The 15,583-nt window shown below is 35.4% G+C and overlaps 1 protein-coding gene across 5 annotated transcripts in view; it reads left to right on the forward strand.

Annotated features, from left to right (window-relative positions):
- Positions 1-15,583, forward strand: part of GALC (galactosylceramidase) — a 78,760-nt gene that overhangs the window by 39,362 nt on the left and 23,815 nt on the right. For 3 of the 5 annotated variants that reach the window (XM_012774000.3, XM_076003805.1, XM_012774001.2), the window contains 3 exons: positions 385-548; positions 1,914-1,990; positions 9,869-11,801. In XM_012774000.3, the coding sequence (XP_012629454.1) occupies positions 385-548; positions 1,914-1,990; positions 9,869-10,015 (388 nt within the window). In that variant the 3' untranslated portion in view covers positions 10,016-11,801. Of the gene's footprint in view, positions 1-384; positions 549-1,913; positions 1,991-9,868; positions 11,802-15,583 lie in introns of those variants that run through there. The other 2 variants (XR_012919689.1, XM_076003804.1) reach the window with 2 other exon arrangements.

A 15,583-nucleotide genomic window follows, 5' to 3' on the forward strand; every position in this document is an offset into this window, starting at 1 on the left:
TCTTCAGAATTGTGTGGCAGATTTTATTAATACCTTTTATGTGTTCATAGAACAAAGTTGTTTTTTTCAATATTATATTCTTAAGATGAGAAGTTGTTTTTATTACAGAGAAAAAATATTTCCTTAAGAAACTGAAAACAGTAAATATTATTGTCCAGTAACCCATTAAAAGAGGTAAAAAGATGACTTGATTTAAATCATGTAAAACTTAAAACTGTCATCAGTGAAAATTCTTGAAGGCCATTCCTGCTACAGCCTCTGACTTAAGAAATCACACTGGAGCCTCAGTTAGAAGTTTGAAAGCATGTGCTATGAAATGACATATCTGTGTTATGTTAGGAATGGCATAATTTAAGAGTACTCATCAACCATTTCATTCTGCAGGACCAATTTGACTATAATGTGTGACGTTTACATAGAGACCCCTGACACGGGAGGTGTGTTCATTGCAGGAAGAGTAAATAAAGGTGGTATTTGGATTAGAAGTGCCAGAGGAATTTTCTTTTGGATTTTTGCAAATGGCTCTTACAGAGTTACAGGTGATCTCGGTAAGTGATATTTTTACAGCACGTGACTTACTGTGTGATTATGTTACTTTGAGCATATGCTTGTTATTTGTGGGAGCAATAAAAGAGTTCTACCTGAAGATGCCTGGGCATCTAATTGGGAAGAAATTCAACATATGTGAGCAAATACCAAACAATTCAAAATATAGAGAGTTATGTAATTCATACGGAAAAGGGAAATGTACAAGCTTTTTAGGGTGTGGTAGAGTTGAGCTGGGCTGTGAGGGTAGGATTTACATAGACTGGGGTGAGGTGGTGGTGCTAGGGAGAAAATGCTCAGGAAGCACTTTAAATAAAAGCAGGACTGTAAGAATGTTGCTGTTATGCTTATGGAAATATCAAGAGTGGGATTGATCTGCTTAAAATGGAGAAATCTTATTTCCTAATTTAGTTCATATTTGAAAACAGCTTGACTTTTCTCATTCATCTGAACAGCTCTTGTGTTTGGTAGAACAGTATTTTATCCAGAGTAGGTGCTTAGAATATGTTCAAGTTGAACTATATCCAGTTCACTTTGGTTTTGGGATGTGCCACCCCATTGAAACTAGGTGTTATTGGTGGTGCCTCTTCTTGATTCTCAGTCTCTTGACTTTTGCATTAATAAAACATCTCCCTTTTATCATTTGCTGCCCTTTTCTTGGCTCTATAAATAAAATAAAAATTAAAGAGGGAGCAGGTAGTGAGGACATTAGAGTAGGAATTGTGTATTTATAGCATTATCAATCTAGATATGGCCCATCTCTGCTTTCACAATGCCAAACAGAGAGCCAGAGAGGTTAATTGATTTGCTTGATGTCTCAAAGCTAGTTAGTGGCAGAATTGGAACTAGGAATTTAAATCTGTATCGTAGTCCCCACTGTTCTGTGTTTTAAACTGCCTACTTAACATCTTATCCTGGGTTTCTCTTAGTAAATCTAAAAATTAACTTATTATTTTCTTCTTCTAATTCTAACTTAATTCTTTTGGCATGTAACCAGTTAGACTGGCTGGAAATCTTATGGTAGTCTTTGACTCCTCCCTCTTATCCTCCGTATTCAATCCAATCAGATATAAACACATAGCTGAACTGTAGATGCTAACACATTATACTGTCATTGGTTTTTAAGTTTATTTCACTGGTTCTGTTGTGAGCTCATATACAGTATGGCTCAAGTAATTAAATGCATGGCTAAATGAATGATGTTTTGGCTTAAATCAGTTGTAGATCTGGGAATGAAGGGATACAGTTCTTTACTAAAGCTGACTTTACTACATATATATGCCACCTGAGAACCTCCACTGAATTATATGATTCTGCAATTGAGATTTTAAAAATATATCAATTCGGATGATCTTTTTGTATTACAGCAGGATGGATCATATATGCTTTAGGACGTGTTGAAGTGACAGCAAAAAAATGGTATACTCTCACGTTAACTATTAAGGTAAGTATTACAGTCATAATGTCTGGAGGTAAAAATGTGCTTTTCTTGTACCTTTGTAGAACTTTCTCTTATAAAATGAAGGGGAGAATCTGCCATCGTACCAGTAAACCTCCCATCCCTAGGATGATTATGTGTGTCAGGGTAACCCACATGAAAACCATCAGTGTTGACTTTATAAGACTACTATTTTTAAAAATTTTGGTTTTGTTTTTAAATTGAGGAGTAATTGGTAAAGTCAATAGTTGAACTATTTTTTTTAAAACTTGCTTGAACCAACACTATTATTTGAGCTTTTAGGTGTAAGCAAAGTCATAAATTTGTTTTTGCTGGCTAAGAATGATTTGGTTTTCAACTGTAAGCAGTTTCTTAGATGTTGGTTTCCATGAATATTTTTGTTAGAGAAGATACCAGATTAATCTTAGTATATGGAAATCTAAAAATATTCATCAAAATCACTGGTTGATCATGAATTACTGATTGACAGAGCTTCCAAGGGATGCTGTGTAGGGAAATTCTTTTGTATAATATGCTGCTCTCTCCCAAGATAGTCCTCTCATAATTTTTTTTAGGTTACACTAGAAATTAAAAGTGGGCTTCAAGTAACTTTTAAACAATTCTTCTTTCTTCCCACTCAATCACTAAAAATAATAGTACTGATTATTTAAGTATTAACAATATGTGTTGAAGACCTAGTTTGGATGTAATGTAATTTATTAGTGTGGTATGGTTAATACCACAGTTAATGGGCATAACTTTATTCCCAATTCTTCCCTTTTACCATGAACTGAGGCAGTAAGGGCTGAGTTTACTTGTTCATAAAGGGAAGAGATCCTAAGCATGCTTCCTAGGGTGCACATAAGGTTGTTTGTTTAGGCAGATATTTAGAAGTGGAATTGTATTTTATTTTTTATTTTTTTTCAATAGTTAAGCTATTCTAATTGATGTTGATTTAATATTTTTATCTAAAAATATTAAGGGGATATAAATGTTTTTCATTGCATGGATTGATTTTATAATGCTTGAGTCATGGCTATCAGTGTGCCCATCTCCCAAATAGTGTTGGTTATACCTGTTAGATAAATTTTCACCCATTCCATTCACCCTCTTCCTCTCCTGCTTGATTCTCACAGAGTTTTACTTACCTTTATGCACACATGCGCTTATCAGTTAGTTCCAATTTAATAGCAAATATATGTAGGATTTGTTTTTCCATTCTTTAGATACTTCACTTAGGATGATGGTTTCCAGTTGCATCTAAATTGTTGCAAAAGGCATTAATTCACCATTTTTTATGGCTGAGTAGTAGTACTCCATGGTATACATATACCACATTTTGTTAATTCACTCATGAATTGATGGGCACTTAGGTTGATTCCACATCTTTGCAATTATGAACTGTGCTGGACTAAACATTAGAATGCAGGTGTCTTTTTGATAAAATGACTTCTTTTCTGTTGGGTAGATACCCAGTAGTGAGATTGCTGGATTGAATGATAGGACTACTTTTAGTTCTTTGAGGAATCTCCATACTGTTTTCCATAGAGGATGTACTAATTTGCAGTCCCACCAACAGTGTATAAGTATTCCTTTCTCTCTGCATCCATGCCAGCATCTGTTGTTTTTAGACTTTTTAATAAAAGCCATTCTAACAGGGGTAAGGTGAGATCTCATTGTGGTTTTAATTTGCATTTCCCTGATGATTAGGGACATTGAGCGTTTTTTCATATGTTTATTGGCCATTTGTCTGTCTACTTTTGAAAAGCTTCTGGGATATGTAGTCTGTAGTTTTCTTTTTTTTGTTGTGTCCTTTCCTGGCTTTGGTATCAAGGTGATATTGGCTCCATTGAATGAGTTGGGAAGGAGTCCCTTCTTGATGTTATGGAATAATTTCTGCAGTATGGGTATCAGCTATTCTTTGTAGGTCTGGTACAATTTGGCTGTGAATCCATCTGGCCTGGGACTTTTTTTTTGTTGGAAGATTTTTTATTACTGCTTTAATCTTGCTGTTCATTATTGGTCTGTTCAGGAGTTGATTAAATCCACAAGCTAAGGAAACAATCAACAGAGCACATAGACAACCTGCAGAATGGGAGAAAATATTCACAAGCTATATCTCCTATAATGAACTAATAACCATAATCTACAGAGAACTCAAGCAAATCAATAAAAAACCCAATGACCCCATTGAAAAGTGAGTAAAAGACATGAACTGTGAAGATAGATGCAAGAATGCTCATTAAAATACTAGCAAACTGATTTCAGCAGCATGTTAAAAAAATATTCCACCATGACCAAATGGGCTTCATCCCAGGGATGCAAGGATGGTTCAACATACATGAATCAATAATTGTGGTTCACCACATAAACAGAAGCAAAAACAAAGACCGTATGATCATCTTTATAGATACAGAAAAAGCATTCAACAAAATCCATCACCCTTTCATGATAAAAACCCTTAACAAATTAGGCATAAGGATCATTACTCAAAATTATGAAAGCCATAAATGACAAAACCATAGCCAATATCATACTGAATGGGGAAAAGTTATTCCCCCCAAGAACTGGAACAAGACAAGGGTACCCGTTATCACCACTTCGATTCAACATAGTGCTCGAGGTCCTAGGCAGAAAAATCAGGCAAGAGAAAGATATAAAGGGTGTCCAAATCAGGAAAGAGGAGCCAAACTGTCTGTTTTTGCTGATGATTTGATCTTATATCTAGAAAACCTCAAAGACACTCCATGAGGAGACTCCTGGAATTGATAAATAAATTCATCAAAATCTCAGGTTGCAAAAATCAATGTACACAAATCAGTAGCATTTCTATATACCAATAGCAGTCAAGCTGACAGGCAAATCAAAAATTCAATGCCATTCACAATAGCTACAAAGAAAATAAAATACCTTGGAATATACTTAGCCAAGGAGGTGAAAGATCTCCACAAAGAGAACTATGAAACACTGAGGAAAGAAATTGCAGATGACACAGACAAATGGAAAAAACATATCAGGCTCATGGATCAATAGAATCAATATTGTTAAAATGTCCGTATTACCCAAAGTGACTTACAGATTCAGTGCAATCCCCATCAAAATATCAATGTCATATTCCACAGATATAGCAAAAATAATTCTACACCTTTTTTGGAAACAGAAAAGAGCCTGAATAGCCAAAACAATCTTAAGCAAAGAGAACAAATCTGGAGACATCACATTACCAAAGTATACTAGAAGGCTATAGTAACCAAAACAGCATCGTATTGGCACAAAAATACAGACATAGATGAAAGGAACAAAACAAAGAACCCAGTTATAAAACCATCCACATACAGCCAACTGATCTTTGACAAAACAGACAACAATATACACTGGGGGAAAAGAAGCTCTATCAATAAATGGTGCTGAGAAAATTGGATAGCCACATACAGAAGAATGAAGTAAGATCTATTTCTGTTACCACTCACAAAAGTTAATTCAAGATAGATGAAAGACTTAACTGTAGGCATGGAACCATAAGAATTCCAGAAGAAAATATAGGAAAAACTCTTCTAGATATCCACCTAGGCAAAGAATTTATTACTAAGACCTCAGTGGCAATTACAGCAGCAACAAAAATAAATGGGACTGCATTTGAAATTTTAACAGATATTACCATATTGCTAGCCAAACTGTACAAATTTTTATAGCAATTGTAATCATATTTGATATTATAAATTTTAAAGATTTTTTTCAAACTAATATGATTTGTATTTCCTTGGTAATTATGGAGATTGGACATCTGATGTTTATTGTCTGTTTTTATTTTCTTTGAAGTTGCCTGTTCAAATTCTTTCTTCATTCTTATGTGGTGTTGTCTTTTTCTGATGGATTTATATGAATTTATTATATATATTCTGGGTAGTAACCCATTGTGTATTATATATGTTACAGGTATTTTCTTCTTTGATGTGTATTTTAATTTTGCTGTGATACCTTTGATTAATAGATTTTTAAATTTTGATACTGTCAAGTATTTCACCTTTTTTTCCCATTGTTTTTATGTTTGTGTTTTTAGAAGGCCTTCCCCTTTCTAATGGTTAGGGACAATTTTTCCCAAAACTAAACACAGCCTAGGATTTATTTTTATGTTTAAGGTTTTAATGCATCTGGAATTTGTGAATTGTAAGGGGAAGCATCCAGTATAATTTAAAAAAAAAAGAAACAAATTGATAACCATCATCATTTATTACATGGTCTGTCTTTTGCCCATAATTTAAAGGCTAGCTTTTTGATGTAACAAATCAGCACATGTGTATAGGCTTGTTTCTGAACTTTTCTGTTTTTCATATTGCTGTTTGTCTATTATCCAAAATTACACTTTAAATTGTGTTAGCTTTCTAAATGCTTTGATTATGTGGCTTACTCCCTCACTTCCTTCACAGTTCTTTCCTGGCCACCTGATATAAAATAGTGCCCCATCTCACTCTCTGTACCCCTTCTGTTGCTTAATTTTTCTCTAAAGCTTTTATCCCCACTTGACATCACACATATTCTACTGATTTCTTATGTGTTTGTCCTACTCCCTTCACTAGCACATGGCTCCTTTAGTGACAGGCCTCTCCCCTTTTTATTCCCTGCTAGCTCTCCAGCAGCTGGAAAAGGGCCTGGCACACTGGCAGAGCAAGAGCTCAAAGAATCCTTGGTGGATGAATGGATATACCTGATGGAGTAACTCCCTCATTGTTTCTTTTTCAAAATTATCTTTGCTGTTCTGGTATATTTACTCTGCTATTTGAATTTTTAAAACAGTTTTTCAATTCTGTGAAAATTGCTGCTGGTATTATATCAAATTACATATCAATTTGGGGAAAATAACTTTTTAAATGCTACTATGTTTCTTTGTGCAAGAACATGGGAACAAGAACATGCTGTATCTCACCATTCATTAAGATCTCCCAGTATGTCCTTCAACTTATTTTTGTACTTTTTGCACATATCTGGTTAGGCTTGTTTTTAATAACTTCATGAATTCTTTGAAATTGTGAATGAGATTTAAAAAATACATTTCCTTACCTTTTTAAAGATAGTTTGCCTATATGGTTAAAAATCAAAAGGGCTATTGAAAACAGCTGCCTCCTGCCTCACCTCTTATTCCTTCCTCCTCACCCCAACTCTGTGTTCTGTATCTCTGACACAGCCACCCTTAACTATTTTAGGTGTTTCTTCTGGTATGCCTTTAATACAGTGTGATTTATTACTTTCAGAAATTGGCTCTTGTCTTGCCACCAGGTTAGATAGGGATTTTGCTGGATTGCACCCACTCCACCCCACCCCCATTATTTTCTGTTCCATCAGTTTTGAGCGTTCTACTTCTCTCTTGCATCTCAGCTTTATGCCACATACTCTGAGAGTTGAGTCTTTCTCCAGCTAGCCAATCTAAAGTGGTCTCTCAGCACCCATTGTCACATCAACCTGTTGTAATTCTCCACAAGCCACTTATCCCTGAGCTTCAATTTAGTGTATATGTGTTTGTATGTGTTTGTGTGTCTCCTTCTGTGGGAATGTAACCTCCCTAAGAGCTGGAACCTTGTCTTTTTGTTCATCCTAAATTCCGAGTGTATTAAACAGCACTCGGCATATGAATATTTTCACACAAATGAAAAAAAAAATTAAAACAACATCTTTTATGTTGTCCATATTTCAAATTACAGCTAATATGAGGATTTTATTATTTTAACATTGGCCATTTGTTGAATTCTTCTCAGCATATGTCAGCTCTGTTGCATGGTGGTTAGAACAATAGACTTTGAAGTCTGTGATGTTCCACTTGCAAGTATTTTGTATTGCTCAGCTTCAGTTTTCCCATCGATGGCATCAGGAAGACAGACCTTCTTATGGAAATTCAGTGAGATAACAGATATGAAAGTTTGGTACTGTACCTGATTTGTGGTAAGCACTTAGTGAATCAAGTTCTTAGGAGTTCTCATTCTTAAGGTAGGAGTGTTTGAAACCAGACAGACCCAGTATTCATATTTCCTCGCTGACACATACACTTCCAGCAAGTCATTTCACCTCTTTGTCTGTTTCTTTATCTGTAAAATGGAGATGGCTTCTGTGAGGTTGTTTTTAGGGTTAAATATGTTTCGTTCTTTTATTAAGCCCCTATCATATATACTTTCTTAAGTGCTAGGGACAAGACAGACAAGATTCCTGCTCTCTTAGAGCATATGTTCTAAAGGGCCAGATAGTAAATACTTTAGAGTCTGCTGCAACTACTCAACTCTGTAGTGCGAGAGTTGACAGCCATAGACAGTAGGTAAATGAATGGATGTGGCTGTGTTCCAGTAAAATTTTATTTACAAAAATAGGTGGCTGGCCTGTGGGTCATAGTTTGATTACCTCTGTTCTAAGACAATAAATTTGTAAATACATACATAAATAATTCTGAAGAAAAATTTGGGGTAATGATTCTCTAACCAGGGAGATCAGAGAAGACCTCGCTGAACTGGTGATATTTGAGCTCACACCTGAGTGATGGGAAGAACAGTGTGAGCAGACTGCACAACTGGTGCCAAAGGCAGGCATGGCTGGTCATGTGTGAGGACAGCCAGGAGGCCAGGGTGGCTGAAGCCTGGGTATTAAATGGGGGGAGGAGGAGATGAGGTGCTGTTATGTAGGTTCTTTGCATGGCATGATTTGTGCATGTGAGTCCCTTGGCTTAGAGTTAATATTCACTATTCCGTAGCTGCAGAAGATGTTCAGTAAGCACTTTTAGTCCCGAAGATAGCCGTGCAAGTATGTAGTAATAGGAACATGGCTCTGTAATTTGGAGTTAAGGTGACTTGGATGGAAATTCCGGCTCTGTGGTAAATCTGTGACTTTGAATTTTAATCTTGTTAAGCCTCAGTGTCTCCCTGTATAAAATAAAAGAACTAATAAGTTAAGTCCATTACATTATAGTTCTACGACTTAAATAGTGATTTATTTTGGTTCTTGGCCTATGATTCAAGCTCAAGTGCTTTGAATCTTGAGCTCTTCACCTTTTGAGAGTAGCTAGTTTTAAATTTTTAGCTATAATTGCTATGGTGTGAATATATGCTCATAAATGTGCTATAATAATGATAATTAGAACTTATATTTTTTGCTTACTGTGTGCCAGGCACACGGAGCTAAAGAGAAGGACAACATCATGGCAGCCTTCTGAGGAAGACATAATTTTTTCTTTCTCTCTCAGTGACCAATAAGTCACACCTTACGGATACTTTCCTTCTTCCACCCCTCACCCTTGGCCCCATCATCAATTTAACTGATGGCTACTGTTTTCCCAAATTAAATGTAGGAGCTTCATATGGTTTTGAAGTGATATTCTGTACATGGGAACAAAACACTAACGCTACGGTAGTTACTATCTTCTGGCTGGGCAAAAGCTCGTTAATGAAGACTTTAGGTAAACAGTGAGTTAGAGGCAGGTATTTTGTCACCAGCACTGTCCTCCTATCTGAAGAGCCGGTGGCTGTTAGCCACAACACCTACACATCCAACTACTTTAAATAAAAAACGTTTTTTTATTTTAATGGACTTTTATCTAAAACTTTATAATAATGTTATGAAAAGTTTTGTTTTTTGTCAGTTTTACATTTTGGTGGCACACAAGGAATTGAGGTATTCCTTGTACCTTGCCGACTATTTAGATAGGAAGGTAAGAATTTCCTCCCAGAAAACTTTTTCTATATTTTAAATTTTTGCTCAAACTTAACAGAATTGTGTTTTGCTGTGGTAAGTCTTGAGTAAGAAGGAGATTTGCTCTACTAAATAGGTGGGCCACGTATTATTAAGAAACAGACTTCAGAGGCTCATCTCCGCATGTTTTCAAAGGGTGTGTGTTTCTCTCTACTCCAGGGTCGTTTAGCCTCTGGTATGTTGAATGGCAAGTTCCTGTGGACAGACATCCCTGTGAATTTCCCGAAGAATGGCTGGGCTGCTATTGGAACTTACTCCTTTGAATTTGCGCAGTTTGACAACTTTCATGTGGACGCCGCACACTAATAGTTGCAGCACATCTTAGAACACTGTTTGGATTTTCTTCCTTTCTTTTTGATTTTGGTTCAAAGCCAATTCTTGTTTTGATGGGCCAATATAAGAGCCTTTGGAGGCTAAAAATAATGAAGAGTAAGTAGGGAGAAAATTATATATTTGCTTGATCCTGTAGAAGATTTTATTAGAACTAATTCCAGAGGGAAAACAGGCGAATCTGTAACACTACCTGGTGTGTTGTTCCCTAACATTCAAACTGTACGTCACTCCTACCCATAGGAGTGGTTTGAGTGGGTCAGATGTTGAAGCCTCGGTGCTAATACTGAGGTCACTGTCTTCATCTTATTTGCAAGTGATCATGCAGATGGCAGTAACTTGACTGTCACCGAGATGTGTTTATGAATGCTGGCCTTGTGCGTCAGTGAGCCAATGTCCTCATCAGAAGATGATGTTGCCATAATAGGAGCCGAAGGACACTGGAAGTAGCTTTTTGAAGACCACTACGACATGACATGTTATCCTTATACTCTAAAAAGTATTTTTTTTTCTTTTCCTTTTTAAGATGATGCTTTTGAATTGCATAATATGGTGAGTGGGGTGATTTTTTAAAAATGCCTCATTAATAAACTACCCCTAAAACTATTTCTGCAGCAATAATATTAGCAGATTAACTGGGTTATTTGCATTCTTTAATTCTTTAGATTCCAACTTTTAGTCATATAACCCTTCTAACCCTGTGAATGATCTCCCAGGTGGCAGATGAAGGGAGAAAAACCTATAAAGCCAATGCTGTGAGTGAGTCTAGAGACAAAGCTGTAACAGTTTCCGGTGTCTTATTTCACTGTACCTTTTGTGGTCTAGCCTCACAGGTGGCACTGGTAACAGACTAAAACAGCCAGTGAACGCTTTTGTCTCATGTGTGGAAGGAAAACGCTTAGCCTTTTGCTAGCTCACGGAATTGGATCATTTAATGTTTTGTATGGTTAAATGAGCTTATTTTTTAAAAGTCCAAATGTGTCGGACTTTTTATATTTAATGTAAATATGGGTGAGCACTTTTCTCATGTAAGTATGATTTATGTCTAAGCATTAATGTAGCTCTAAGAAGCAAATCAGTTATTCATGGAGGTAAAGTAAATTCTGAAATTCTTTGTAAGGAAATAATTATTCATTAAACTAATTCTATATAGGAATTGGTAAGGGTCTAACATAGGCTTAGTTACAATGAAGTTTCACATTACTTTTGAAGATAAGAGACTAATTACTAGAATAAATCAGATTACAGAGAAAATTTTAAAATTAAAACCGAGTCTGTGATTTTCAGTTCATATTTTAAGTATTCTTTAAATTATTATAGAGGTATTAATGTAATTTATATATGCTGAAATGTTCCTATTTTAAGTATACAATTTAGTGAATTTTTATCAATGGATATACCCGTGTAACCAACACTCTAATCACACTATTGAATATTTCCCTCACCCCAGGAAGTTCTCTTGTATACGTGTGCAGTCAATTCCTCTCACTCCCAATCTCAGGCAACCATTGATATGATTTCTATCACTATTGATTAGTTTTCTTTATTCCAGAACATCATAAAAGTGGCATCATATACTATGTACTCTTGTGAATGATTTCTTTCAGTCAGTGTAATACTTTTGAGATTTGTCCATGTTGTGTTTATCAGTGGTTTGCTCTTTCTTATTTCTGAAGAATAGTTCATTACGTGAATATACCGCAATTTGTTTTTTCCTCCACTTTCCAATATTAAAAATAAAACTACCTACATTTACAACAAATCTTTGTATTAAATGTGTTTTTTTTTCTTCTGGATAAATACTGAGGAGTGAAATTGCTGGGTCTTATGTTAAGTATGTTTAACTTAAGAAACCACCAAAAAGTTTTCCAAAATGATTGTATGATTTCATACTCCCTTCAACAATATTTGAGAGTTCCGATTACTCTACATTCTTGTCAGTGTTTCATGTTGTCATTCTTTCTAATTTTAACTCTTTTTTTTTTTTTTTATTTAATTATTTTTTTTTATTTTGGTATATTATGGGGGTACAGATTTTAAGGTTTCAATAAATGCCCATTTCCCCACTAATTTTAACTCTTAATTGTGGGTGAATAGTAGGTGCATTTCTCTGATGACTAATGCTATTGTGTGTCTTGTCATGAGTTTATTGGGCATTCATATATTTTGTTTTATGAAATGTCTATTTAAAATGCTCATTTTAAAAGTTGTCTTTTCATTAAAGTGTGAGAGCTCTTTACATATTCTAGATACAAGGTTGGTTTTTTTTTTTAAATCAATGTTTTGTAAATTATGTTCTACAAAGAGCCTGATGGAATTTTGATTGTGATTTCATTTAAATTACAGATAAATCTGGGGAGAACTGTTATCTGACTAATAGGAACCTTTCGATCCATGAGCAGTTATACCTCTTCATGCATGTATTTAGGCTTCTGTATTGTCTCTTAGCAGTTTCTGCAGACCACAGCAGTTTCTAGAGTGTACAAATCTTGAACATAATTTGATAAATTTATCCTTAAGTATTTTGTTTTTGATTCTATGATAAATGGTGTTTTTTTCCTTTTCCTTTTCATTTACTTGTTGCTCATACTAGAAATACAGTTGATTTTGTTTATTTTTTAATAAACCTGCTGCCTTGCTAAATTTACTTATTAGTTCCAACTTCTTTTTTTTTGGTAAATTCTTTAGGATTTTCTGCATATACAGTTGTGACATCTGTGAATATAGACTGTTTTATTTCTTCCTTCCCAATATGTTACTTTATTTCTGGTGTTGTTGTTGCCTTATTGCACTGGCTGGGGCTTCAAGTATAATGTTGAGAAGTGGTAAGAGCAGATGTCCTTGCCCTTTTCCTCCTCTTAGGAAGAGTTTCTCTTACCATTAAGTGTAATGTTAGTTTTAGAGATTTGTTTATTTAGATAGATTCCCTTCATCTAGGGAAAATTTTTTCTATTTCCAGCTTGCTGAGATAAATATTATGAATAAGTGTCAAATTTGTTAATTTTTTTTATAGCTAATGAGATAGTTATATGATTTTTCTCTGGTATTCTGTTAATGTAATATATCACATTGTTTGATTTTTAAGTATTAAAGCAAGTTTACATTCCTGAGATATGTCATTATCAAGTGGGGTTTATTACTCTGTTTATATGTTGGTGGATTTGATTTGCCAATATTTGGCTAAGGATATTTGTGTCTTTGCTTATGCGGAATATTGATCTAGTTTAATTTTCTTGCAATGTCTTTGCCTGGTTTTGTTAACAGGGCGATACCTCATAAAATCAGTTGGGAAATGTTCCCTTCTCCTTTATTTTCTGAACAAGACTGTGGGATTCTTAAATCTGAGATAGAATTTATCAGCCCTATCAATCAGGGTCCAATCAGGAGACAGAAACCACACCAGTAAAAACTTAATATGAAGAATTATTAACTAGTAACAGAGGATTAACTACTGAGGGGTAAAGAGAACTCTAAAGAATATAGCAAATACAGAGATAAGTCACTTCCTAGGAGGGAACAAAATACCCAAGGAAGGAGCAAACTTGGAAGGAAGTCTTCCTCATAAGGCTGAGACTTAGATCTCATTGAAGACAGTATCTTGTGAAATTGGAATGGCATAGAGTTTGCTGGGGGCTGGCAAACAGGGAACTGCTTTCTGGGGTGTGTTTGAGACTCAGTGGAAAGCTCCTAGGGTGCTGCTGAAACTCACTAAGAAGCTACCCTTTGTGGTGCTGGTGTAACTTTCTGGGAAACTGCCTGCAGCCATGCTGGTGAAACTCCCTGGAGGGTAAGTGCCACCAATTGTCCCAGCTCTCAATGGAAAAGGTGCTTCACTGGGTGTCCCAAAGGCTGCTAGCAGACACATGCCACAGGAGCAAGAAGGAAAAAGCACACGGGGACAAGGAGCACAAGCTCCTTTCTCCTGCAGTGTCCCTCCAGTAACTTTTACTGACAAAGCTTAAGTGTGCCATGTGACACAAGAGAAGTGTTTACAGGACCCAGCTGCAGTATCATAAAGCAGGTCAAAGAAGAGGGAGTTAGGGTATGACAAGCTTTAATAGATATGGGGCTATTCCAATTTTTAAAATTTCTTAGGATGTCAGTTTTGGTCTTTTAAGGAATTTGTCCATTTCATCTAAATTGTCTATTTTATTGACATAAAATTGTTTAAAATATTGTCTTATTTTAATGCCTATAAAACATTTGTGATATGGCCAATTTGTGCTTTCTTTTTTTTATCTTTTTTATTCTAGTTAGTGTTTTATCAATTTTATTTACCTCTCAAAGAACCAGGTTTTTGGTTTCTTAGATTTTTTTCTGTTGCTTCTTTGTTTTCTATTTCATTCATTCCTACTTGTATTTTTATTACGATATTCATTCTTCCACTTTGAGATTAAATTTGCTTTTATTCTAGCACTGTGAGATATAGGCTTAGATCTTTGATTTTATCTTCTTTTTTTTTTTTTTTGAGACAGGGTCTCACTTTGTTGCCCAGGCTAGAGTGAGTGCCATGGCGTCAGCCTAGCTCACAGCAACCTCAAACTCCTGGGCTCAAGCTATCCTCCTGCCTCAGCCTCCCGAGTAGCTGGGACTGCAGGCATGCGCCACCATGCCCGGCTAATTTTTTCTCTCTATATATATTAGTTGACCAATTAATTTCTTTCTATTTATAGTAGAGACGGGGTCTCACTCTTGCTCAGGCTGGTTTCGAACTCCTGACCTTGAGCAATCCGCCCACCTCGGCCTCCCAGAGTGCTAGGATTACAGGCGTGAGCCACCTCGCCCGGCCTTATCTTCTTTTTTAATATAAGCTTTTAACACTAAAATTTTCTCTAAGCACTGGTTTAGTTACAGCTCACATGTTTTGGTATTCCTGGTTTATTTTCATTCAGTTCAAAATGTTTTCTAATTTCTCTTATAATTTTTTGACCTTTATGTTAATTAGAAGTTTGATGTTTAATTTTAAATATTTGAAGATTTTCCAGATTTTGTCATTTAGATTTAACTTAATTATGTATGTGTTGGGTTTCATTTCAACGCTTTAGGCTTGTTTAGACTTGTTATATGACCCAGTTTGTCTTAATCAATGTAATCTTAAAAATAATATGCCTTCTGTAGTGATTGGCTATGTTTTATAAATATTAATTAGGTCATATTGGTTGATAGTGTTGTTTAAGACTTCTATGTATTTACTGATTTTTCTCTTTACTTGTTCTATTAATTACTAAAAGAGAAGAGTTAAAATCTCCAAATACAATTGTGTGTTTTCTGTTTCCCTTGCAATCTGATAGGATGGTTTTTCTGGGGCTTTCTAGCTCTAGTACAGCTCTGTTCTTAAGACATGGAATTCCTTGGGAGTTGAATGAGTTCTCACCACTGTGGTTGTTCAGACCTTGCATCTTCCAATCCTGTGAGAATTTTGATAGTTTTTCATCTAACAGGTCCCTGTTAACTATTCTTTCCCTGGTTATTCTTTGCCTGGCCCAAAGGGTTTCACATTATGAATATGTTGTTTAGAGTCAAAGACACAAACAGACTCCTTCT

Source organism: Microcebus murinus, chromosome 6 (assembly GCF_040939455.1).
Source record: "Microcebus murinus isolate Inina chromosome 6, M.murinus_Inina_mat1.0, whole genome shotgun sequence".
NCBI lineage: Eukaryota > Metazoa > Chordata > Mammalia > Primates > Cheirogaleidae > Microcebus > Microcebus murinus.